This window comes from Chiloscyllium punctatum, chromosome 7 (genome assembly GCF_047496795.1).
Source record: "Chiloscyllium punctatum isolate Juve2018m chromosome 7, sChiPun1.3, whole genome shotgun sequence".
In the NCBI taxonomy this organism is placed as follows: Eukaryota; Metazoa; Chordata; class Chondrichthyes; order Orectolobiformes; family Hemiscylliidae; genus Chiloscyllium; species Chiloscyllium punctatum.
This window is the reverse complement of record NC_092745.1, coordinates 104,017,640-104,043,702: the sequence shown is the minus strand read 5'-3', so window position 1 is coordinate 104,043,702 and position 26,063 is coordinate 104,017,640. Positions and strand designations below refer to the sequence as shown.

Here is a 26,063-nt window from a genome sequence, read left to right as displayed (position 1 = left end):
ATATTAAGACAATTACCAACTCATTTCACTTAATAGTTGCCAGTGATTAAAACTTACATTTCTCTAACCACATAATTCAGATCTGTGGTGACATAGAATGGAGGCTTAAAGACCTCCAAATGGAGTGCATTGCACCTTTTGCTATAGTATGTATGGTACCTTATGTTGGGACAGTACTTATGCTGGCATGTACTTCAATGCCATGCCACTTGTGGCACTGCTGCCAGGTCACCTACTCCCAATTTCTTCTGACAGTGTCCTTGAGAGCCTGCTGACTCTGGAATATGGAATTCCTTATCCCATCCATCATTGTCGCTAAGGCTCCTAGTACCGTATCACCCCTCATCCATGATGTTTCATCAGTGGAGCAGTCTGCACCTCTGGATTTTATTTCAATGAATGAATTGTCTCATTAATACATTCAGAGAATCAGAATAGCACTTCAGATGTTCCACTGCTTAAGAAATTCTTTCTACTTGATGTTAGAGACTCCAAGGTATTGGAATAATTCTGCCAGCAGCTCCTATGTTTCTTTCCACCTGTTTCAAAAAGAACATCTTACGTTTATAAATCTGAAAACACCTCAAAGGTGATTTTCAGAGGCTTGAAGAGTATTCAAAACACATTCTTCTGCATTGGAACCAAAGGAGCTGTTAAAGGTGAGAGAGAAATTTATACAGCATTGGTAAGCATCCTAGCACCTTGCTTCCCCTGATTCCCTTCTGTACGTAATTTGCATGAAAGTGATTCCATGACTCACATTCAATGGGCCAGGTTTCCTAATTGCAATACTTGAGTTGATTGGTAAGGGATGTTGTTGCAAAAGGGAGAGGACTGATTAATTTAAGTTGGAGTGGAGGTTGTTGATTAGTATAGATAGATCTGGGGCTTCTAAATAATATATGTTGTAACAGGATATGTAATAAGAATGGATAATTGGGAATACAGCTTTGGGTTAGTGCAGTGCAGGTTAATTAGAATGGATGGGCTGTGGGGATGCTAGTTGAAGTGATTGGGTGATGCTGATGTGGACTGTGAACAAATGTGGACTGTGATATTGATTGGAGAGTTTGATTGTAGCAGGATGTTATTTATGAAGTATAGATATTTTCTAATCATCCTGTTCAGAATTGTTAAAACACACTTCTGGATCCAGTAGGATTAAACACAGGTCTTCTGGTCTAGGCATAGAGACCCTAGCACTGCACCACTTACTTTTGAAATATAAGTTGAGTAGTTCTGCTTTGACTACACAGCTCAGACATTTGTCAGGGTGTCACAATATACACTTGCATTAAATATGCTTGACAAGATCATATTTTCTGAAAAGCTGTATTTCTACCTGTGGCAGCTCTTAAAACTTTGAAATGATTAATTACATACCATTCGATTTGTTTATTTTGTTGTTCTACCTCGATCTAGTTCTTTTTGTTTCTCACAATTTGAATTTTCATTTCATTCCATTTCTTTCATCAGAGAAAAATGGGTGCATTTCCACAGATTATGCAGGAATTCAACATTTTGACATAAAATCTCATGAAAATTTCTGGTCTACAAGTTTTAACTAGAGAAAATGCAAGTGTGTACTCTCTCAGAAATGCAAGTAGTTTTAAATGGTATAAAAAAGTGATTGAGATACTGGAAGACAGAAAAAGAAAACAAAAGAAAGGCTTGCATTTGTGTAGCACATTTCATGACTACCAGATATCCCAACGTGTTTTGCAGCCAATGAAATCCCTTTGAAGTGTAGTCTCTGTTGTAAAGCAGGAACTACATAAATCAATTTTTACACAGGAAAATCTAGCAACATGATTTTGACTGCATAACCTGCCTTTCGATGATGTTGAATGAAGGATTGGCCTGGATACCAAGAAAAGCGTCCCTCCTCTTTTTTGTTGTCTATTCAGCTGTGCCAGCATTTATTGTACATCCCTAATTTTCTTGGAAAGGTGGAGGTGTCCATGTGATGTATGTACATTCTTAGTGCTCTTAGGGCAGGAGTCCCAGAATTTTTGACCTAGCAACAATGAAGGAACAGCAATATATTTCCAAATCAGGATGGTGAGGAGGGGAACTTGCAGTGGTGGTGTTCCCACGTATCTGTTGGTTTTCACTTTCTAGATGTTGAAGACATGGGATTAGAAGGTGCTGTCTAAGGCGTCTTGGTGAGTTGTTGTAGTGCATCTTGTAGAAATTGTACACTGTGCTGATGGTGAAAGATCTAAACTTGGAAAGTGGAAGATGTGGTGCTTCTCATGCAGAATGCTTTATCATAGATGATATTGAGCATTTTGAGTGTTTTTGGAGCTTTATTCATCCAGGGAGTTGGTGAGTATTCCATTGCACTCCTGATTTATACCTTGCAGATGATGTTCAAATTTTGGATAGACAGAATATGAGTTATTCGCCTCAGAGTTCTTAGTGATTTGATTTGTGATTTTCTATATATTTATCCACATAATACACACCACAGGAAGTTGAGCTTGATGTTTAATTGCAACATGAATTATTTATATGGCTATAATATCACAGACTTAAACACACACTCTTGGTTCTGTGCTTACTAATGACGCTGTACATTACATATCTATAGCTGACTGACTGAACACTACACAAACTCCATGACAGATTGACTGAAGGCAGGATATGTAGTTTTATACCGTCACATGACACTTTGGGTTACAGGACTGTCGTATGTAGAATCTAACAATGCAGAGTCTTGTTTCTGACCTTTTTTTTAGCCACAGTATTTATACAGATGGTGCAGTTCGGTTTCCAGTCAATGGTAACCTCCAGGACTGCTTCAGTTTCTGAGGAGCCATGACTGGTGCTGAATATTGTGCAATCTTCTGATTGGAAGAAAAGTTATTCAGCTGACGGTAGTTAGGTCTGTGGAAGATCTACAGTGATATATGGCACTGAAAGGATTGACATCCAATAACCACTGCCATCTTTCTTTGTGCTAGGTATGACTCCAACTAGTTAAAATGTTTCCTCTTGATTCCCATTGATTGCAATTTTATAGGACTCCATGGTATCACATTTGATCAAGTGTTTTCCTGACGTCAAGAGCACTCATTCTCACCTCACCTCCAGAATTAAGCTTTTTAGTCTATGTTTGATCCAATGTAGTAAGAGATCAGGAGCTGAGTGATTCTGGTGTGATAGCAAGTTAAAGTTCACTAAGTGCTATTTGACAGCATTAGGACTTTTCCAGTGCTTTGCTAATGACCAAGAATAGTCTGATGGGGCAATACTTAGACTTGCTGGATTTGTTATCCTTGTTGATGACAGGGCATAGCTGAGCAATTTTCCACGATGCCAAGTAGGTGCCAGTGTTGTAGCTGTACTGGAACAGCTTGGCAAGGGGTGTAATGAATTCTGGAGCATGAGTTTTCAGTACTATAGCTGAAATGTTGTCAAGGCACATTGCCTTTGTCATATTCAGTCCCCCTTCAGCCATTTCTTGCTGTCATGTGGAGTGAATGAAATTGGTTGAGCACCTGCAGCTGTGATGCTGAGACCCCAGGAGGAGGTGAATCATCTACTCAGCACTTCAGACTGAAGATTTTTGTGAATCCATTTTTATCTTTTGCACTGAAATGTTGGACTGTTTTTTCTTGAGGATGAGGATATTTATAGATATAGATATTTATATATTTACATCCTGTAGTTAGTCATTTAATTGTCCATTTAATTGCCAACCATCATCCACACTTGATGTGACAGGATGATAGAAATTAGATTTGATCTCTTTGTTTTGGATTGCCTAGCCCTGTCAATTGCATGCTGTTTCATCCTGTGTTGTAACTCCATCAGTTTTGGCATATGATATAGGATGTGATACAGCACCTCATGTATGCCCAGTTTCGTGTTGCTCAATCTGTTTGGAATTTGTGCCATTTAGCACAGTGGTAGTACCACAGAGTACAATGGAAGATATCGTCATTGTGAAGACAGAACTTGATCTCTGCAAAGACTGTTCACTCCTATCAATGCCAATAATGTGATGGACAGATGCATCTACGATAAGTGGATCTGTTAGATGAAGTCAAATAGGTTTCCCTCTTGCCGGTTTGCTTACCATCTGATGCAGAATCAATCTAATAGCGGCTATGGCCATCAAAGTCAGTAGTAGTGGCTACTACACCACCCTTGATGATGGACATTGACATGGACATTCTGTACCCTTGCTGCTCTTTCGTCAATTAGTTAGTGTTCAATATGGAGGGGTATTGATTCATATGTGAGGTCTAATGGGATCCAAAGTCAATTTTGAAGACTCTCAGGGCAATATGTTCTTGCCCATAAACCACTTTGCTGCCAGCGGTTTAGAACATACCCAGATCTAGAATTCCAAAATTCAATTTAACTTAAATTATAAGCCTTGGATCCAACTAAGTACAAGACCTTTCTGGGACCAATGTGCTTTGACAAGATTCACAAACTTGTTAAGTGATCAAACAAGTACAACAGAAATATCACTGTGCAATCAGCCGCTCCACAGGAGAATATTGATCCATAGCTGTCTGGGGTACTGTCTCTTCTTTCTCTTTTCTCTTTCTGTACACACAATTACTGAAAAGTATGCATTATTTAACCTTTCCAAACCACAACCTATTGTAGCATCAGAGATGTTTCTGATTGTTCATCCACTGTATGATTCTTAAGTACTTCTGTAATCCATAGATTGGTCAGGGAGTGCAGTGATTATTTTCCTGATATGTAGTGGTTGTCTTCCCATTATTGACTGATCAGTCCTTTAAAGTGTCATTAATTTGTGAGATTTTCCCTGCTCATTATAGATTTATCAATCATTTTATTAAATTATATATGGTTTATCACTGGGATAACAAAATATTTTAAGATGTTGCGTTTGCCCATTTGTTTAGAATAGGAACATGGATGCTGTCATGTCCGCGTGAATGACACCTTGATTTCATTATCTGTTTCTTAATTGCTAAAATCCTTCATTAATTCCATATCAATGACTATTGTTGTGTAAAGTTGTTGCTTGACTATTTTAGAACATTACAGTGCATTATGGGACACCTCTCCCAATTTTGGCACAAACTCCTAGATGTTAGTAAGGAAGGCTTTGCAGCATCGATAGTGTTGGATTTTCTAACCTCCCTTTGAGTGATGGATTAATCCTGGGTAATCTTTTGACTTCACTGCTTTTAGACTTAGTAGCAGTTTAATTTAACTGAATGGCTTCCCTGGCCATTTCAGAGTGTAGCTAAGATGGTGGTTGGTGAGCCCGAATACAGTTGGCTACGGTGGGCAGTGAGATGGCAATGTGGAAAACGAGCCCATTGCTGGTGAAAGACCAAGCCTGGCATGGTGGAAAGTGTGCCCAGCACGAGGGAGAAATGAAGCGTTCGTGTGGAATGTAAGCTGTTCTGGGGAAAGCCCAGAGAGCCCACCAGGCCCATGGTAAAAGAAGGACTGTAATGCTGAACTTTTGGCTTATTTTATTATTTTTCTACTTTGTATGTAAGATTTTGTACCTTGGTATCTTTGTACTAAGGTGATACTGGGAATAACAATCTCGTAATTTTTACTGCACTCCTGTACTTCAGTGCTTGAGTACATGTGACAATAAAACCTAATTCTAATTCCAAAGAGTCAAACACAATGCTGATGGCCTGGTGTTACATGTAAGTTAGACCTGGTAAGGATAGCAGATTTCTTTCCTGGAAGGGCATTAGTGAACCAGATGGATTTTTACATCAGTTGGCAATAGTTTTGTTATCAACATTACTGAGAAAAACTTTTAATTTCAGTTTTATTGATAGATTTTATACTGCCCCATGTATCTTGTTTGGATTTGATCTCAGGCCTGTAAAAACATTACTAAGGGCTCTTTCCAGTGCCTTCACCACTATACTATCTCTTCTATGAAATAGGGCCATGGAACCTTTTTACATCCAAATGAGAGGTGAGACAAGACCTCATCTTAATGTCTCTAAATCCAGAGAGTAGAATTAATGGCAGGAGGATTCCATATTCCGTTTCTTTAGCAAAATCCTTATTTTTTGTTCTTTTACTCACTCTTGTCTGATATAAAAATAACTAAAATTATAACTTTATTCAGCAGTGGAGAGGATTAGTATTAAGAATGGACAAGGTTTCAGGAACACCACGGTTAGTGACCTTGGTTTGTTGATGAATATAATCAGGTTAATTTCAAAGTATCACCCTTTAAATTAGCTAATATTGTCTAATGTCCTCTTTAATCTGCAGGCCTGATGATTTCCATATTTCCTTTTATTCGAACATGGTTGGAGTATAATCGGGTTTTGCCATTTCTGGGTAAGATAACACTTTAATGTGTAGAACAGCTGCAACACCACATTTTCATTTTCCTGTTAATTATTCTTTCTCATGCTGATGCTAGATGAATGGTAATAGGATTTATGTTTAGTTTTGTTTAAGGCTGTTCTTTCTGAAAATATTTCACACACAATGCTCAAGCAGATTTCAAATTAACCAGAATTGCATTGATGCCAGCACGTCTGCTCCAAAATAATTAATTTTACATTTTTTAATGATGTATTTGATTCCAAGGAATTAACTAAATACAGTCGGCTCTACTTACCTGGATGTAAGGGATAAATAGGAAATAGCGGGAACAGTAGACGCTGGAGAAGTCAGAGTCGATAAAGTGTGACACTTGAAAAAGCACAGCAGGTCAGGCAGCATCTGAGGAGCAAGAGAGTCAATGTTTCAGACATAACCCTTAATCAGGGGTAAACCCATAACGTCAACTCTCTTGCTTCTCAGATGCTGCCTGGCCCGCTGTGCTTTTTCCAGTGTTGCACTTCATCGACTCTGTGAAGAACAAATGACTACTTAAAAATGATAACTGTGTTTTTGTCCTTTCACTTACCTTTAATTTGGAAAAAAAAACATTCCTTTTCCTAACTTACATATTGATGGTAATTTGGATTCATTAAAGGCAGGCTGAATTCATTAATATATTTAAGCCCCGTTGGTAAATGACGTTATAGTAAACATCACAACATGAACTTCCCTAATGAGACAGGTAGGTTGAAACAAAACAATGTTGACAAATCAATATTAAGTCAGATTTACAGTATCTGCACTGCAGGAACTCACCCAGGCTAATCTTATCGCATCGCTCTCTGCAGTGAGTTCTATCCAAGAAGAACAGAAGCAGTAATGCCCTGGGAACACCACCTAAATTGCCCTCCAAATCATACGCCATCCTAATTTGACCACATATCATGATTCCTTCGTGATATTAGATCCGCATTCTGGAATTTCATGCCCAACACTACTTTAAAATCTACATCACCATAAAGATCACTGAAGGTGGCAGGACTGTTAACAATATGATTATATATAAAACATCTGCCTTTATCAATCATGACATAGATTATAAGAGCAAGGAGGTTACGTTGAAGCTGTACAAAACTGTTTGGGCTACAGCTGGAATGCTGTGTGTAGTTCCAGTCACCTCACTGTAGGAAGTTAGTGTCTGATTTGGAGGAGTTGCAGAGCACAATTACCAGAATGTTGCATAGATTGGAGTATTATAGCTATGAACAGAGACTAGATAGGCTTGGGTCATTTTCTTTAGAGTAGAGAAGTTTGAGGGGGTGTATACAATTATGAGGGATATGGACAGAGTGAATAGGAAACAGCTGTTCCCCTTGCATAATGGTTCAATAGCAAAAAGAAGGACAGGATATTCAGAGGGGATTTGAGGAAATTTGTTTTCACCCAGAGGCTGTGGGAGAGTGGTAGAGGTGGGAAACCTCACAACCTCTAAAAGGTATCTGGATGTGCATTTCAAAGCAAGTGAGGATGCTCGAGATCTGATATAAAAACAGGAAGTGTTGGAGAAACCCAGCAGGTTTTCAAATCTGTGGAGACACAAAGAGAGTTGAAGTTTGGAGTTCAAAATGATTCTTCTTCAGAACTCAGTAACATTGAACTTGAAAAACTAACTCTCTCTGTGCAGAGGGATGGCTCACCAGCATTTTTGAAGGTGACTGGAGATGAACGATGATTGTGTCTAGGCTCATGCCATATCTGAGAACAATTCATATCAATTCAGAATTCAAATTAAAGTCCATGTATTACTTAAACAAGCAGTGGTAGCATAGATACAAATTGGCAAAAGGACCAAGCATAAAGAAGTGGTGTGTGAGATTGTCTTTCAAACTGAAGAGATATACAATGGTTTATATCAAGATTATCTGTAGATTCAGCTGGTACCATGGTTGATTTTCTTAATGCTAGACATTTATGCAGGAAAGAGTTCAAATTTTTACTGATACTGTTTTCTGCTATGGTTGAGACACTAATAGTCTGACTTAAGAGATAACCTTAGACCTGTAAGGGAATTGGAATCCCACAATGTGCACAGGACTTCAGATTTATTTTAATGACCTGCAGGTCTTCCCGGTACAATCTGTTGTTCAAGAGCAAAGGTTCTTTGCAGGCAAGTGTAAAAATTAGTTTTGTTGCACCAGGAAGAGCAGAAAATAATCTGATTTAAAAAAAAGCTTACTAATCATTCAAATTGCTTTAAACAGCCACTCATTTTCAATTTAAACAGCTTAAAGTAACAACAATGTTAAGCTGAAATCTAATTAAATCTAATGGCTTTGAAACTGTAGTTTCAAAGCCACATCTTCTCTTTTGCAAAATAAAAGTTGATGTATGTCACTGTAGATCAAGTTAGCTACTCCACGTTAGCATCTTTAATTTAATGCATCCCAATGTTGTCCTCAATTTTGAGTACAGATTTTTAAATTGAAACCACATTCATATCTCACGTAACTTGAAATATAAATCCCTGCTATGACTTCCGAACTCAAATTGCCAATTTTTCTATTATGTTCCCAGGCCACAAAAACAAGGAAACCTCACATAGTTTAAATCAGCTCAACCAAAATAAAATATCTAAAAAATGTGAATGTGCATAGAACAATTACTGTACTTAACTTAAAGTAAGAAAAAACATTGATAAAAATGTTTAAAACACCTTCAAAGACAAAGCTACCTTCAGTTAAGCTGCCTTTTGTTCTATGAACTGTGTGGAGGCTGACACTAACAGTAAAGTATCATGCAGATATTTTGATCTGTGAGACTTTAAAGCAATAGGAATGCATATATTTGTTAAGCATTCATCAAGAAATTTGCATTCATCACTTTTGCTTAAACTGAACTTGCTTACTATTATCTGATTTGATTTTTGACAGAGCTCCTTGGCTCTGAATCAATTCCTCCACCTTTTGATATCAAACCCTTTCCTAACATCAAAAACATCACTAATTTGAGCATGAATAACTTATACGGCTGCCTCAGGTTTTCTAACATTGCTTGAATTTACCATTGTTAACAAACTGTCACCATGCAACTACAATGTGACAAGTTTCTTTAGGCTTTTACAGAGGTTTCCTTCCTTCATCAACTACGTGATTATCCACATTAGTCCCTAGGACTCTATTACTCTATATTCTAAAGTATGTCAATTTCTCCTTCCTAACACCCTGTTGCAGTCACCAATCTGTAGTCCATTACGATCCTAGGATCAACTTGACAATACTGACTTATTGGTTATGCTTATGATTTTATTTGACATGGTACAAATCACAGCCAATATCTATAAAAAATTCCTAGGCATCTCTCTCCTCTGGGGAGAGACATTTGGTACGTACAGCTTGAGAGTAACTGCTCCACATGCACATGGAAGGTGAGGAGGCAGGACTTCATGAGCTATTACAGCTTTTATGGGGATTGAACCCATACTGTTGTCTTTATTCTGTTCAACATTTCAACAGAACTGATTGACTCTGTCTTTATTTGACAAAGCCAAGAACTAATGCACTGGAAAATTTAACAGCAATGTGCAAAGTACAATTAAAGCTGCTTTTATTCCTTTTCTCTTTGGATAGAAAGTGTGGCCCATCTCCTTTACCATCTATTCACATGTACTAGTCTATCCTTCTGGTGCCTTCTAGGGATATTCCATACGTATAGAAGCTCAAATGTTCAATCAGATCTGCATCAGAAATAGATTACAGCCTGAAAGAAAGAACTATAGAAAAAGTTAGACAATTGTATTACCTTCAATACACTATCTAATCATGTGGTCAATGCATTCATGCCCATACCCGGGCAATGTGCTGTGATTTCTTGAACTAGAATTTCAAATTGGGCTTGGGAACTTGATACCCAAATTATTTTCCCATCTTGACCCAGCCAAATGTTAGTATTAATGTGTAATGCCAAACTCAAATATGGACCAACTAACTGGGCAATGCCGAAGTGTGACACCGAATCTGCAGTGCCAGCACTGGTTTGAAAATGGGAAAAGGCTTACAATACAATATTGGAAGGCAGCCACCAGCCATGGCTGGACACTTTACTGCCTTGTTGATGAGTGCAGGAAGGAGACCAGACGTTCAAATGCACTATAACAGTTTAAGTTGCTCATTATCAGCTTCTCCAAAGCAATTAGTGATGGGCAACAAATACTTGATGTCCACATTCCATGACAGAATAAAACAAACTGTTTTTCTAAAAGTAGTTTAATTCAATGGACCAACTGATCAAACCAAAGTTCCAGATCATTAAACCTTTTGAGCCAAAACCCACCAAACTCACTCCTAAACATATATTTTCTTACAGGTCAAATAAATTACTGCCAAAACAACTGATGTTTTAATGGAGACACTCCAGACAGCGTGCAACTCTTGACTAATGAAAATATCGTACCATTGTCTATTTGTAATTCAAAACTATCACTGCCTTCCAAAACATATGTAAATAGCAGTTCAAGTTGCTGGTCATTCTCATGACAAGCACGCACACGATTCATGAAGTACCTTAGATTACTTAGATTACTTACAGTGTGGAAACAGGCCCTTCGGCCCAAGAAGTCCACAACGACCCGCCGAAGCACAACCCAGCCAGGCCTATTCCCCTACATTTACCCCTTCACCTAACACTATGGGCAAGTATCTCTGAGGGCTAGCTAAATGTTTAAGATTAGATTCCCTACAGTGTGGAAACAGGCCCTTCAGCCCAACCAGTCCACACCAACCATCTGAAGAGTAACCCACCCAGACCAATGCACCTAACACTATGGGCAATTTAGCATGGCCAATTCACCTGACCTGCATATCTTTGGACTGTAGGAGGAAACCAGAGCACCCAAAGGAAACCCACACAGACACGGTGAGAATCTTCAAATTCCACACAATCGTCTGAGACTGGAATCAAACCTGGGACCCTGGTGCTGTGAGGCAGCAGTACTCACCACTGAACCACCGTGCTATCCCTTGCTGCAGATGCTTTCGAAGCACTAACATATGAACTGAAATGTAAAACTTTGAGTGTAAATGGCTCAACTAAGCTTGTGACTTTTGAGTATTCTATACAATATTTCGCAATCACTTTCAAAGCATCCTTTAATTTCATTTCCAAGCATGCTAACATTGAATTATATTCTAAGCTTTACGTAGCTACCTACCTGTCATCAGGAGGTTCAAGCGCTTAATAAATCAAAATTATGAACATGGCTTTATACCTTCTTTATTGTTGTAGGAAACTTGAGAATCCATCCCCAGCAACCAAACAATCATCCAGAATTAGCATCTGTCAGTTATACAAGAGAAGGTAATTTGAATATTATTGTATATCTCTTTGAGAACACTGTTAATATGATCTATAATTTATAGATAAAAGGTTTCAAAGAAGTTTGTCTCACTGTTTTACCTCTGAAGATTCCCTCTTCAGTATTTTTTCTGCAGTCATAAATGATGATTTGAATTTGTTTTGCTGCATCAGAAATAGTGATTAGAGGATATCATTACACGTAAACTTATATTGTCGCTAATTAATAATTTGTACTCTATAGTATGAATCTTGCAAGTCAAAGCTTAGCTTTTATTTTGGGGTTTAACTTCATTTGATGACATGAGGATTAATTAATGGAAGATCACATCAATCCTAAAACTACATTCTGTGGACAAAATAAAAAGAGAGGGAGATTTAGGGCTGTCTAACCACAAACCTGAAGAAGGTAGGAAGGGTTAACAAAGCAGTCAATAAGCATATGGGGTCTGGTGCTTAATGAACAGAGGCACAAAATACAAAAGCCAAGAAAATTGCTAACTAGATTGAAGGTTTTGGTGATGTAACACCAGGCATTAAGGTGGTACCTGTGGACTTCCAAAAGAAATATGATGAAGTGCTTTGTAATGGTTTATGAGCAAAGTTTAAGCGCATAGAATAAAAGGGATAATGACAGCACAGAAACAAATTAGCTGAGTGATTGAAAGCAGAGAGTAATTCTGAATGGTCAATTGTTTTACAGACTGAAATAAATATATAATGTGACCCCCAGGGGGTCAGTATACAGTAATGCCTCAGTCTGAGTGTACAGGGTATAAGGACAGCTTTGGAAGTATAATGCATAGTGAGGAAACTAGTCACAGATTTCAACATAGTCTAAAAGAATGTGAGGGGAGTCGATAGGCGGTTCTGTGGCTGAAAACAGGACTCCCGGATGGTATGTTGCCTCCCAGGTGCTCGGGTCAGAGATGTCACTGATCGGCTGCAGAGCATTCTAAAAGGGGAGGGTGAACAGCCAGTTGTCTTGGTGCATGTCGGCAGCAACGTTATAAGTAGAAAGCAAGATGAGGTCCTGAAAGAAGAATTCAGGGAGCTAGGAGAGAAGTTAAAGGGGAGGACCTCAAAGGTAGTAATCTCGGGATTACTACCAGTGCCACAGGCTAGTCAGCGTAGAAATGAAAAAATAGACAGGATGAACACATGGCTTGAGAGGTGGTGTAGGAGGGAGGGGTTCAGATTTGTTGGACATTGGGACCGGTTCTGGGGAAGGTGGGACTATTACAAAAGGGACGGTCTACATCTGAACCAGACCGGAACCAATGTCCTTGGGGGAGTTTTTGCTACTGCAGTTGGGGACATTTTAAACTAATGTGGCAGGGGACTGGGAACCAGAAAAGAAAACAAGCAGGCAGTGAGGTGGAGACTGGAAACATGTGAGAATTATGAAGATAACATTAATAAAGGGAAGAATAGGCAGAGAGCAGGTGAGCGCAAAAGAACTGGTGGCCTGAAATGCATCTACTTTAATGCAAGGAGTATAGTGTGTAAGGCAGATGAACTTAGGGCTTGGATTGGTGCCTGGGAATATGACATTGTTGCCATCACAGAGACTTGGTTGAAGGAAAGGCATGATGATTGGCAACTAAATGTTCCAGGATATATATGCTTCAGTCAGGACAGGGAGGAAAGTAAAAGAGGTGGGGGGGAGTTGCATTGCTGGTCAGGGACGTTATCACGGCTGTGCAAAAGGAGCACACTATGGAGGTCTTGGGTAGTGAGGAATTATGGGTGGAGCTAAGAAATAAGAAGGGTGCAGTTACATTGTTAGGGCTATATTACAGGCCTCCCAACAGTAAGCATGAGGTAGAAGAACAAATAGGTAAACAGATTATGAATAGATGTTGAGGCAATAGGGTAGTGGTGATGGGAGATTTTAACTTTCCCAACATTGACTGCGATACACTTAGCGTCAGAGGTCTGAATGGAGTAGAATTTGTACGAAGCGTCCAGGACAGTTTTCTAGAGCAGTATGTCAATAGTCCGACGAGGGAGGGGGCCATAATGGACCTGGTACTGGGGAATGAGTCAGGGCAAGTGGTAGAAGTTACGGTGGGGGATTTCTTTGGGAACAGTGAGCACAATTCTGTAAGTTTTAGAATACTCATAGATAAAGAAGAGAGTGGTCCTAAAGAAAGATAACAAACTGGGCCAAGGCCAATTATATCAAAATTAGGCAGGAGCTGGGAAATGTGGATTTGAAGGGAAGTCCACATTTGAGATGTGGGAGGCTTTCAAAGATAGGTTAACGGTAGTGCAGGATAGGCATGTCTCATTGAAGGGAAAGGATAGGAAGGGCAAGATTCGTGAACCGTGGATGACAGGAGAAATTGTACAACTAGCCAAGAGGAAAAGGGAAGTGTACACAAGGTCCAGGCAGCAAAGCACAGAACAGGCCCTGGAAGAATATCAGAAGTGTAGGACAAGTATCAAGCGGGCCAAAAGGGGTCATGAAATAGCTTTAGCACGCAGAATAAAGGAAAATCCCAAAGCATTTTATTCTTATATAAGAAGCAAGTGGGTAACTAGAGAAAGGATTGGTCCACTAAAAGATAATGAAGGAAGGCTGCGTGCCGAACCTGAGAGAATGGGTGAGATTCTGAATGATTACTTTGCATCAGTGTTCACTGAGGAGAGGAACATTATGAATCTTGAGATTAGAGATAGAAGTTGATTAGTCTGGATCATGTTGGCACAAGTAGGGAAGATGTGTTGGGTATGACAAATCCCCAGGACTGGATAGGGTCTATCGCAGGTTGATGAGGGAGGCAAGAGAGAAAATATCTGGGCCCCTGACAGATATCTTTGTAGCATCCTTAAATACAGGTGAGGTACCTGAGGGCTGGAAAGTTGCTTATGTTGTTCCCCTGTTCAAGAAGGGTAGTAGGGATATTCCGGGTAACTACAGACCAGTGAGCTTGACATCGGTGATGGGGAAGTTGCTGGAGAGGGTACTGAGAGATAGGATCCATTTATGTTTAGAAAAGAATGAGCATATCAGTGGTAGGCAACATGGTTTTGTGGGAGGAGATTGTGCCTTACCAACTTAATAGAGTTCTTCGAGGAAGTGACCAAGTTGTTAGATGAAGAAAGAGCTGTTGATGTCGTATATGTGGACTTTAGTAAGGCATTTGATAAGGTTCCCCATTGTAGACTAATGGAGAAAGTGAAGTCACATGGTGTGCAAGGTGTTCTTGCTAGGTGGATAAAGAACTAGTTGAGCAACAGGAAACAAAATAGTAGTTGAAGGGAGTTTCTCGAAATGGAGAAAGGTGTCCAGTGGTGTTCCACAGGGGTCAGTATTGGGGCCACTGTTGTTTGAAATATACATAAATGATCTAGAAGAGGGCACTGTTGGTATAATCAGCAAGTTTGCAGATGACACAAAGATTGGTGGAGTAGCAGAAAGCATAAGGGACTGTCAGAGAATACAGGAGGATATAGATAGACTGGAGAGTTGGGCGGAAAAGTGGCAGATGGCTTTCAATCCAGACAAATGTGAGGTGATGCATTTAGGCAAGTCTAATTCTAGAGTGAATTATTCAATGAATGGAAGAGCCCTGGGAAAAGTTGATGAGCAGAGAGATCTGGACGTGCAGGTCCATTGTACCCTGAAGGTTTGTGCACAGGTGGATAGAGTGGTCAAGAAGTCATATAGTATGCTTGCCTTCATTGGATGGGGTATTGAGTGTAAGAGCTGGCAAGTCATGTTAAAATTGTACAAAGCATTGGTTCGGCCGCATTTAGAATACTGTTTACAGTTCTGGTCGTCACATTACCAAAAGGATGGGGACGCTTTGGAGAAGGTTTACGAGGATGTTGCCTGAAATAGAAGGTGCTAGCTATGAAGAGAGGTTGAGTAGGTTAGGTTTATTTTCACCAGAACAAAGGAGATTGAGGGGGGACCTGATTGAGGTTTACAAAATCATGAAGGGTATAGAAAGGGTGGATAGAGACAAGCTTTCTCCCAGGGTGAAGGATTCAATAACGAGAGGTCGTGCTTTCAAGGTGAGAGGTGGAAAGTTTAAGGGGGATACATGTGGTAAGTACTTCACACAGAGGGTGGTGGGCATTTGGAACACGTTGCCAGGTAGAGGCAGGTACGGTAGATTCATTTAAGATGTGTCTGGACAGATGCATGAGTAGGTGGGGAGCAGAGGGATACAGATACTTTGGATTTGACCGACACGTTTAGACAGTACATTTGGATTGGCTCAGGCTTGGAGGGCCGAAGGGCCTGTTCCTGGGCTGTAAATTTTCTTTGTGCTTTGTTCTTGAATGGAATGGGCAGAATGTGCCACATGCAACTTAATGCTGAGATCTGTGATGAAACATTGACAAATGAGAGAAGGCAACAGTCACTATATAATTCTAAATTGGTTCAAGAACAGAGCTTTTAAATTATAAATGCACAAAGAATTGAAGGTGGTAGGCAGTTGAGAAACTGAATAAAAGGATATGGGATTTTGGGATTTATAAATAGATAAATAAAACACAAAAAGCGAAGACATTACAGTGAACTTTGATAAAATACTGTTTCAACCTCAACAAAAGTATTGGTCCGTTTCTGGGCGTCAAACGTAAGGAAGGAAGGAAGGCTTCAAAGCAGATACAGAAAGCTTTATGTGAGTGGTGCTGGGACTGACAAACTATAGTTTTGTGAATAGAGAATCTGAGTTTGTTCTTCTCAGAGAAATGAAAATTAACATGAGATTTGATAGAGGTATTGAGGATCACGAGGAGACAGAGTAGATAAGAACAAATTTTTCCCATTGGCAGAGGTTCAAGAACCAGAGGACACGGATTTTAAAGTGATTGGGAAAAGGACCAAAGGCAACATGAGAAAGCCACTTTTACTCTGCAAGTGGTTACCATCTATAATGCACTGAAAGGGTGCTGAATGCTGATTCACTTAGAATTTTCAGCTAAATTGGATAAACATCTGAAGTCAAAAAGAAAAATGCAAGTCTAAGGGGAGAGGTGTGGGAATAAGTAAATTCCTGTTGTTGTGAACTGACATAGACCTGAATAACCTGCTTTTATGCTTTAACAATTCTGTAAGTCAAACATTACTTTGGTTCCCTTTGAGGTATTCTTTCCAATTCTAGGTGGCATCATGCTTCATCAATTACTTTTCCTCTATCATAAGGGAATGTTTGCTGATGATTGCACAATGTTCAGCACCATTTGTGAATTCTAAGATATGAAGCAGTCCATGTCCAAATACAACAAGTTCAGGACAATATTGAAGCTTGGGCTAATAAGCTTCACGCCTCAAGTAACATTCACGCCACACAAATACTAGGCAATGACCATCTCTAATAAGTGGCAATTTAACCACCATTGCTTGACATTCAATGGTGTAACCATCACTGAATCCCTCACTGTCTACCTCCTTGGAGTTACCATTCACCAGAAACTCAACGGAACTCACCACATAAACATAGTGGCTACAAGAGCAGGTCAGAGGCGAGGAATACAATGGCGAGTAACACACCTCCTGACTCCTCAAAATCTGTCCACCATCAATAAGGCAAGTTCGAGGGGTGATGGAATATTCCCCACTTGCCAGGATGGGTACAGTTCCAAAAACACTAAAGAAGCTTGACACCATCCATAAAAAAGCAGCCTGCTTGATTGGTACTATATCCACAAACCTACACTCCCTCCAACACCGATCCTCAGTAGCAGCAGCCTATAAAATTGACAATACACATTGGACAAATTTGTCAAAAGTCCTTGGACAGCAACTTCCAAATCCATGACCACTTCCACTTAGAAGGACAAAGGCAGCAGATATATGTAAATGCCACCACCTACACATTCCCCTCCAAGGCACTCACCATCTTGACTTGGAAATATATCATTGTGCCTTCACTATTGCTGGATCAAAATCCTGGAATTCCCTCCCAATGGGCATTGTGGGTCACCTGCAGCAGTTCGAGAAGGCAGCTCACCTCCAACTCAAGGGCAACTAGGGATAGACAATCAATGCTGGCAAGCAAATGATGCCCATGTCCCATGGGTGAATTACAAAAGGAAGAACATGGAAGTTTTCAACAAGCTACAGCAGTCATTTACTATAATGGTTCCAGGGAAGATGGATTACAGTTACTTGATAGACTAGACAGAGTGTATGTGTTCTTCTTAAAGCAAAGAAGAACATAAGTCATAAGAACACAAGAAATAGGAGCAGGAATTGGCCATTCATTCCTTTGAGACCTCTTTCCCATTTGGTGAGATAACAGCTGATCTTCTACTTCGACACAATATTCCTGCAATATTGCTGTATCCCTTGATGTTTTTGATACGTGAAAATCTATCAATCTCAGTCTTGGAAATATTCAATATTTAAGCCTCTACGGCCCTCACCTGCAAAGAATTCCAAACATTCACCACTCTCTGAGTGAAGAAATTCTTCCTCATTTCAGTCCTGTTGCTCCTCATTCTGAGGCTGTCTACCCTTGCTCAGGAAGATTAAAAGGAAATTTGAAAGAAGTGTTTAAGATTGTGAAAGGTTTGGACATATGCTAATTAGGATCAGGAATTGGTCATTCACCCTCAAATCTACTCCTTTACTCTTTTCTGTGATGCAGTGCTAGTTTTTAAACTATTAAATCTCAGCATTATTTATTTCAGATAAACGGTTAGCAAGGCATTCGACAAGGTTTGTCATTGGTAGACTGGTTAGTAAAGGGAGGCAATGGCCTAGTAATATTAATGCTGGACTGTTAACCTAGAGACCAGCTAATCTGGGTTCAAATCCCACTGTGGCAGGTGGTGGAATTTGAATTCAATAAATACCTGGCATGAAGCGTGTAATGATGTCCATAAATCCATTGCCAACTATTGGAAGAACCCATCTGGTTCACTAATGTCCTTTAGGGAAGGAAACTGCCATCTTTACCTGGTCTGGCCTACATATGACGCCAGACTCACAACAATGCGATTGACTCTTGACTTAGGGATTGGTAATAAATGCTGGCCTAGCAATCAATGCCCTCATCCCATGAATGAATAAATAAAGGTTAAATTATACAGAATGCATGGAGAACTAGCCACTTGGGTACAGAGGTGGTAGTGAGGGTTGCTTTTCAGATTGGAGGCCTGTGACCAGCAGTGTGCCACAAGGATTGGTGCTGGGTTCGCTGTTTTTTGCCATTTGTACAAATGATTTGGATGTAAACATAGGAGGTATGATTCGTAAGTTTGAAGATGACACTAAAATCAGAGGTGTAGTGGACAGTGAAGAAGGTGACCTCAGATTACGACAGATCTTGATCACATGGGCCAAGGAGAGGCAGATGGAGTTTAGTTTAGATAAATGTGATGTGCTGCATTTTGGAAAGGCATATCAGGGCAGGACTTCTACACTTAATGGAAAGGTCCTGGGGAGTGTTGCTGAACAAAGGTACCTTGGAGGGTAGGTTCAATTTTCCTTGAAAGTAGAGTCACAGGTAGATAGAATAGTGATGAAGACATTTGGTACACTTGCCTTTATTGGTTAGTGCATTGAGTATAGACGTTGGGAGGTCATGTTGCAACTGTATAGGACATTGCTTCAGCCGCTTTTGGAGTATTGCGTGCAATTCTGGCCTCCCTCCTATAGGAATATGTTGTGAAACTTGAAAGGGTTCAGAAAAGATTTACGAAGATGTTGCCAGAGGTGGAGAGTTTGAGCTAAAGGGAGAGGCTGAATAAGCTGGGGCTATTTTCCCTGCAGTGTCAGAGGCTGAGGGGTGACCTTATACAAGTTTATAAAATCATGAAGGGCATGAACAGCGTAAATAGGCAAGGTCTTTTCCCTGGGGTGGGGGAGTCCAAACCTAGAGGGAATATGTTTGAGGTGATAGAGGAAAGACATAAAAGGGACCTAAGGAGCAATGCAGAAGTTGGTGCATGTATGGAATGACCTGCCGAGGAAGTGGTGCGGGCTGGTACAATTATAACATTTAAAAGGCATCTGGATGTGTATATGAATAGGAAGAGGTTAGAGGGATATGGGCCAAATGCTGGCAAATGGGTCTAGATTTATCTAAGCTATCTGGGCAGCATGGGCAAGTTGGACCGAAGGATCTGTTTCTGTGTTGTATATCTCAATGACTCTATTTAATAAAGAGAGATTCTTTCCAGGGATATAAAGGGTTGATAATAAAAGGGATGGGACTTAAGGTAATTGGCAAAAGCACAAAAGACTACATAAGTAAAATATTTCTTAGTAACAAGTGGTTAGCATTTCCAATGCCCTTTGTGATTTAATAGCAGGTATGGATTCAATCCTGGCTTTCAAAAGGAAATGTTTGAAAGAGAAAACAATGGCAGGGATTCTGGTCTCCTTCCTATCGGAACAATGTTGTGAAACTTGAAAGAGTTCAGAAAAGATTTACAAGGGTGTTGCCAGGGTTGGAGGGTTTGAGCTATAGGGAGAGGCTGAACAGGCTGGGGCTGTTTACCCAGGAGTGTCGGAGGCTGAGGGGTGACCTTATACAAGTTTATAAAATCATGAAGGGCATGAACAGCGTAAATAGGCAAGGTCTTTTCCCTGGGGTGGGGGAGTCCAAACCTAGAGGGAATATGTTTGAGGTGATAGAGGAAAGACATAAAAGGGACCTAAGGAGCAATGCAGAAGTTGGTGCATGTATGGAATGACCTGCCGAGGAAGTGGTGCGGGCTGGTACAATTATAACATTTAAAAGGCATCTGGATGTGTATATGAATAGGAAGAGGTTAGAGGGATATGGGCCAAATGCTGGCAAATGGGTCTAGATTTATCTAAGCTATCTGGGCAGCATGGGCAAGTTGGACCGAAGGATCTGTTTCTGTGTTGTATATCTCAATGACTCTATTTAATAAAGAGAGATTCTTTCCAGGGATATAAAGGGTTGATAATAAAAGGGATGGGACTTAAGGTAATTGGCAAAAGCACAAAAGACTACATAAGTAAAATATTTCTTAGTAACAAGTGGTTAGCATTTCCAATGCCCTTTGTGATTTAATAGCAGGTATGGATTCAATCCTGGCTTTCAAAAGGAAATGTTTGAAAGAGAAAACAATGGCAGGGATTCTGGTCTCCTTCCTATCGGAACAATGTTGTGAAACTTGAAAGAGTTCAGAAAAGATTTACAAGGGTGTTGCCAGGGTTGGAGGGTTTGAGCTATAGGGAGAGGCTGAACAGGCTGGGGCTGTTTACCCAGGAGTGTCGGAGGCTGAGGGGTGACCTTATACAAGTTTATAAAATCATGAAGGGCATGAACAGCGTAAATAGGCAAGGTCTTTTCCCTGGGGTGGGGGAGTCCAAACCTAGAGGGAATATGTTTGAGGTGATAGAGGAAAGACATAAAAGGGACCTAAGGAGCAATGCAGAAGTTGGTGCATGTATGGAATGACCTGCCGAGGAAGTGGTGCGGGCTGGTACAATTATAACATTTAAAAGGCATCTGGATGTGTATATGAATAGGAAGAGGTTAGAGGGATATGGGCCAAATGCTGGCAAATGGGTCTAGATTTATCTAAGCTATCTGGGCAGCATGGGCAAGTTGGACCGAAGGATCTGTTTCTGTGTTGTATATCTCAATGACTCTATTTAATAAAGAGAGATTCTTTCCAGGGATATAAAGGGTTGATAATAAAAGGGATGGGACTTAAGGTAATTGGCAAAAGCACAAAAGACTACATAAGTAAAATATTTCTTAGTAACAAGTGGTTAGCATTTCCAATGCCCTTTGTGATTTAATAGCAGGTATGGATTCAATCCTGGCTTTCAAAAGGAAATGTTTGAAAGAGAAAACAATGGCAGGGATTCTGGTCTCCTTCCTATCGGAACAATGTTGTGAAACTTGAAAGAGTTCAGAAAAGATTTACAAGGGTGTTGCCAGGGTTGGAGGGTTTGAGCTATAGGGAGAGGCTGAACAGGCTGGGGCTGTTTACCCAGGAGTGTCGGAGGCTGAGGGGTGACCTTATAGAGGTTTACAAAATGATGAGGGGCATGGATAAGGTAAATAGGCAAAGTTTTTTCCCTGGAATCGGGGAGTCCAGAATCGGAGGGCATAGGTTTAGGGTGAGAGGGGAAAGATATAAAAGAGACCTAAGGGGCTACATTTTCATACAGAGGGTGGTACAGGTATGGAATGAGCTGCCAGAGGAAGTGGTGGAGGCTGGTACAATTGCAACATTTAAGAGGCATTTGGATGGGCATATGAATAGGAAGGGTTTGGAGGGATATGGGCCGGGTGCTGGCAGGTGGGACTAGATTGGGTTGGGATATCTGGTCGGCATGGACAGGTTGGACCAAAGGGTTTGTTTCCATGCTGTACATCTGTATGACTCTATGACTCTAATTGGAAGCAGTGAAGCTTTAATGGGCCAAATGGTGCAATACTGTTTCATGATCCTAGGATAAACCAACTCCTCAGCATACACAGCTATAAAAAAGTTAAAACAACCAATTAACTTGATTTATTATGTGGCTTGATTTTTTAAAACTCTTTTGCAGGACTAATGTTTAAAAACTAAAATTCTTTCCCTTTAATTGCTCCTTGTCTGATTTACATCTCCATGTTAAGTTCTGCTTGTGTTCCACATGGCTATAGTGGAATTGGAACTCAAGAATTGCAAGGTTTGAAACCTTTATAAATGGAACAGAAATATCTTTAGCATGATCATTGCATTTACCTAAGTTTTCCAACAGAATCAACCCACCCTTTGCTGTAGCAGCAGTAGAAACATGGTTAAGTGTCACTGCTGGCCAGTCCATATATGGACTGTTCACTTTGACTAATTTCCTGGGGTCAAGTCATTAAAATAATGTTTGATAGATAAATGTTGGAGTACGGTAAGGGATTTTAGTGAGACAAAAGCTTGCAATGGCAGTTCACTGCCATGGAACTTCCTGTCTGATGCTCAGAAAGTGCTATCCCTTCCTACAAAAAGCTATCACAAGGCATCAATATGTAGTTTGGGGCAGTTATTAGGCACCAGTTTTCATACAGTCATGACAGTAAGTTTGAACTCCTCCAGCAAACTGAGATATGTACAGGACACTATCCAGAGTGCTGTTTGCACACAGAAAGGAGAGATGGCAAAGACAATAAACACCAACTCACTATCTCCCAGACAGCTGTGCAATACAGAAAGGGGCTTAATTACTTTTCTGAGGTTGGGCAAAAAAGACCTACCGTAGCATTAATGCTTTTGGAATTTTATGCCTAGGTCAGAATGTTAACGATACCGGAGAACTTTAGTTGTTGGAGGATGTGGTTCTCGTGAAGTAAGAATGTCTACCTGTTTCCTAATAGGTTTACCTGATTGGCAATTATGCATTCTCCCCACAGAAACATCAAAACAAGACCAACCAAAAAACATAAACCTTCCAGAAAAAAAGACTGCTGACATCAATTCACCAGATGAAGGGTAAACAAAATATTTTAGTTTAAGTAATAATGTAGAAACACAGTAATTTCTGGGCATCACTGGCCTATCAAAACTTACTCTTTCATACACTCAAGCAGGTTTTGTGTTGTGATCCTAGAATCAATGGAATGTTAAAGTGTGGACAGGAAAGCAGTGCGGTGAGAGTGCACGTAAGTGGCATTGAAATGTCCATCAGTCATGATTGAATGGCGGAGTGGACTCAATGGGCCAAATGGCCTTACTTCCATTCCTATGTCTTATGGTCTTCTGGTCTAATTAGAAGACATTTTGTAGGGAACACACAGATTTGATCCTTCATGGTCTTGAGTATCATGTTCCTTGCTCTGTTTATGATGGGCTCAACGTCATTGTTGTTATTAAAACGTTTTTTCCCCAATTTTCTGCTTTCCTTTCATGTACCCTCTGAAAATGATTTGACACTAGGATATTATTGGATTAGTGGTGCTGGAAGAGCACAGCAGTTCAGGCAGCATCCAACGAGCAGCGAAATCGACGTTTCGGGCAAAAGCCCTTCCTGATGAAGGGCTTTTGCCCGAAACGTCGATTTCGCTGCTCGTTGGATGCTGCCTGAACTGAAGGGCATTTGCCCGAAATGTCGATTTCGCTGCTTGCTGGATGCTGCCTGAACTGCTGTGCTCTTCCAGCACCACTAATCCAGTATTTGCTTTCCAGCATCTGCAGTCATTGTTTTTACCTCACTAGGATATTATTCTACATTGTCACTCATACTCCACCTCTCACTATTCTTGTGTGAGCAGTGTTGGCATTTTCGTTGACGCTGGAGGGTCGCATTGAAGTAACATACTGGCAGTGTACTCACAAAATAGTCACCTTTCCACCAAAGGATGCACATGCAATTGCTTTACCGAACAGTCATATGTGCTTTGCAGAGCATTGTAAAGAACTCAGTTATTGGAAATAAAAACAATGAGTGTTGGAGGAATTCAGCAAGTCTAAACATCTGCAGTGTCAGAACCCAAGTTATCGTCTCATATACAATACATCCCTTTTGCAGAACTGAAAGTTATGGTTGTTTTGCTGTTTTACTAGAGGAGGAGTAGGTAGAACAGATTGTGAAGATGCCCAGAGTAAAAGAGGTGATAATGATGATAAAGGAGAAATAGGAGAAAATAGGTCTGCTCTGTAAACAACAAAGTCAACATGATACAAAGAAGGCACAGCTGGGGGAGGATGGGGAAATCTAAGAAAAAAAGACATGGAAGAGGAAATTAATTATGGAAATCCCACCGAAGTTTAAGCTCCTCAACACATCTCCCCAAACCACCATCAGCTCACACCAGAATATTGAACCTATCTGGAGCCTTTCCATTATTCTGTCAGCACAGCACCACATGATGCACTTGCCCATTGTGTATAGGAGGCAAGTTTAATGTGTCTATTAAGACCTCTGTCCATGATGAGCCATGTCAGTCATTTGTTTTACATTGTGAGATATAGTCCAGATTCACCAATTAGCAACCTTACTGGTACTTTGAGATTTTGTGGGTATTGAAGCATTCATTGGATTTAAATGGAAGTCAAAATTAGCCACAAACATTGTATTATTTTGAAAAAGGATAACATGAAGCCTGGAGGCAGATTTTAGCAGCCTAATCTCATAGAGCAGATTGCTTGCTCTATCCAGTATAGAACCCAACTGATTTTCAGACATGGTAAACAATTTTCTCCATCAGATCACAACTCCAGCAGTGAAGGTAAAAGTCTACCACAAGAAAGATTGAGCTTTAAGATTCATAAATTGACCTGATGGCCATTCCTGCAAGTGCATTTACAGAGCAAATGTTATCCCAGTGCCTAGTGATCTGAACTCTGCACCAGGAATTCTCATCACATTTCACTTTGAAATAAATAACACAGGCAATTTGCACTTCATTTCAGTTGGTATGAACCTGAAACCATTTTGCCCTAACACTAAACTTATGGAGTGTGATTGCATAATTAGATGACTAGTGTAAAGAAGGGAGATGGCAGTAAGAAGAATCTCATCGACAACTCTAGCAAACATAAAACATAGAAAATAGGAACAGGATTCAGCCAATTGCCCTTTGAGCCTGCCCTGCCCTTCAATATGACCATGGCTGATTATCCAACATAATGCCCTGTTCCCACTTTCTTCCCATAACCTTCAATCCCTTTTGCCCTAAGAACTTTAACTTCTTCTTGAATGTATTAGACAGAAGGTAAATGTATAAAAAGAAAAGAAATGATATAAAAGATGAGGAATACCAGAAATGTTAAATTAATTCATTATACTTTTCTTTACAAATGTCTGTCTATTTCTCTCGGTTCCTTGCAGAACATCAGCTGAGACACCACAACCAGACATCATTCAAAAAGGGAAATTTATTCAGCCATCCTGAGAATAGACTGAAATAGAAAATAAAGCAGCGAAATGTCAAGTGTGTGTGTGTTTATATGTATATTTATGGCTGGTGGATATGTGGGTCTGTACATGTGCACAGTTTTCCAGTTATGCAAATATATAAATGCATGAGTGCAAATGGGTGTCTTTATTGTGCTTACGTAAGTTAATGTGTGATCTGTGTACACATGTTTTGTTTACTACCCGTTAAGAGCCTAAGTGTTTTGGATACTTGGAAACAATTTTTGAAAGAGCAAGTAAGTCTTGCTGCAACCCTATCACAGTTTGATGACACTACACCTGAATCATTGTGTACTACTTTGGTCTCCTTAATGAGGGAATGATTGACATGACTTAGAAGGAATCCAATGGAAATTTAGTAGATTGATTCAAAGGGTGAGATGATTGAACTTTGAGGTGAGATTGAGTAGAAAGGATTTATCATCCATAGAGATTAGTAGAATTAAAGTGAAATTGTTGAAGCATATCAGGGATTTTTTTCATTTTCTTGATAGAGTAGATGTTGAAAAGGTTGTTTCCCCTTGTTCCCCTTGAGGTCATGACTCAGAATAAAAAG

At 40.0% G+C, this 26,063-nt stretch overlaps 1 protein-coding gene across 1 annotated transcript in view; it reads left to right on the top strand.

Annotated features, from left to right (window-relative positions):
* kncn (kinocilin) overlaps nucleotides 1-25,819 on the top strand; it is a 90,111-nt gene extending 64,292 nt beyond the window's left edge. Inside the window, exons 2-5 of the mRNA XM_072574493.1 lie at nucleotides 6,247-6,315; nucleotides 11,587-11,658; nucleotides 23,004-23,082; nucleotides 25,421-25,819. Coding sequence (XP_072430594.1) covers nucleotides 6,252-6,315; nucleotides 11,587-11,658; nucleotides 23,004-23,082; nucleotides 25,421-25,484 — 279 coding nt within the window. The 5' untranslated portion in view covers nucleotides 6,247-6,251 and the 3' untranslated portion in view covers nucleotides 25,485-25,819. The remainder of the gene's footprint in view (nucleotides 1-6,246; nucleotides 6,316-11,586; nucleotides 11,659-23,003; nucleotides 23,083-25,420) is intronic.
* Nucleotides 25,820-26,063: the final 244 nt, after the last annotated feature.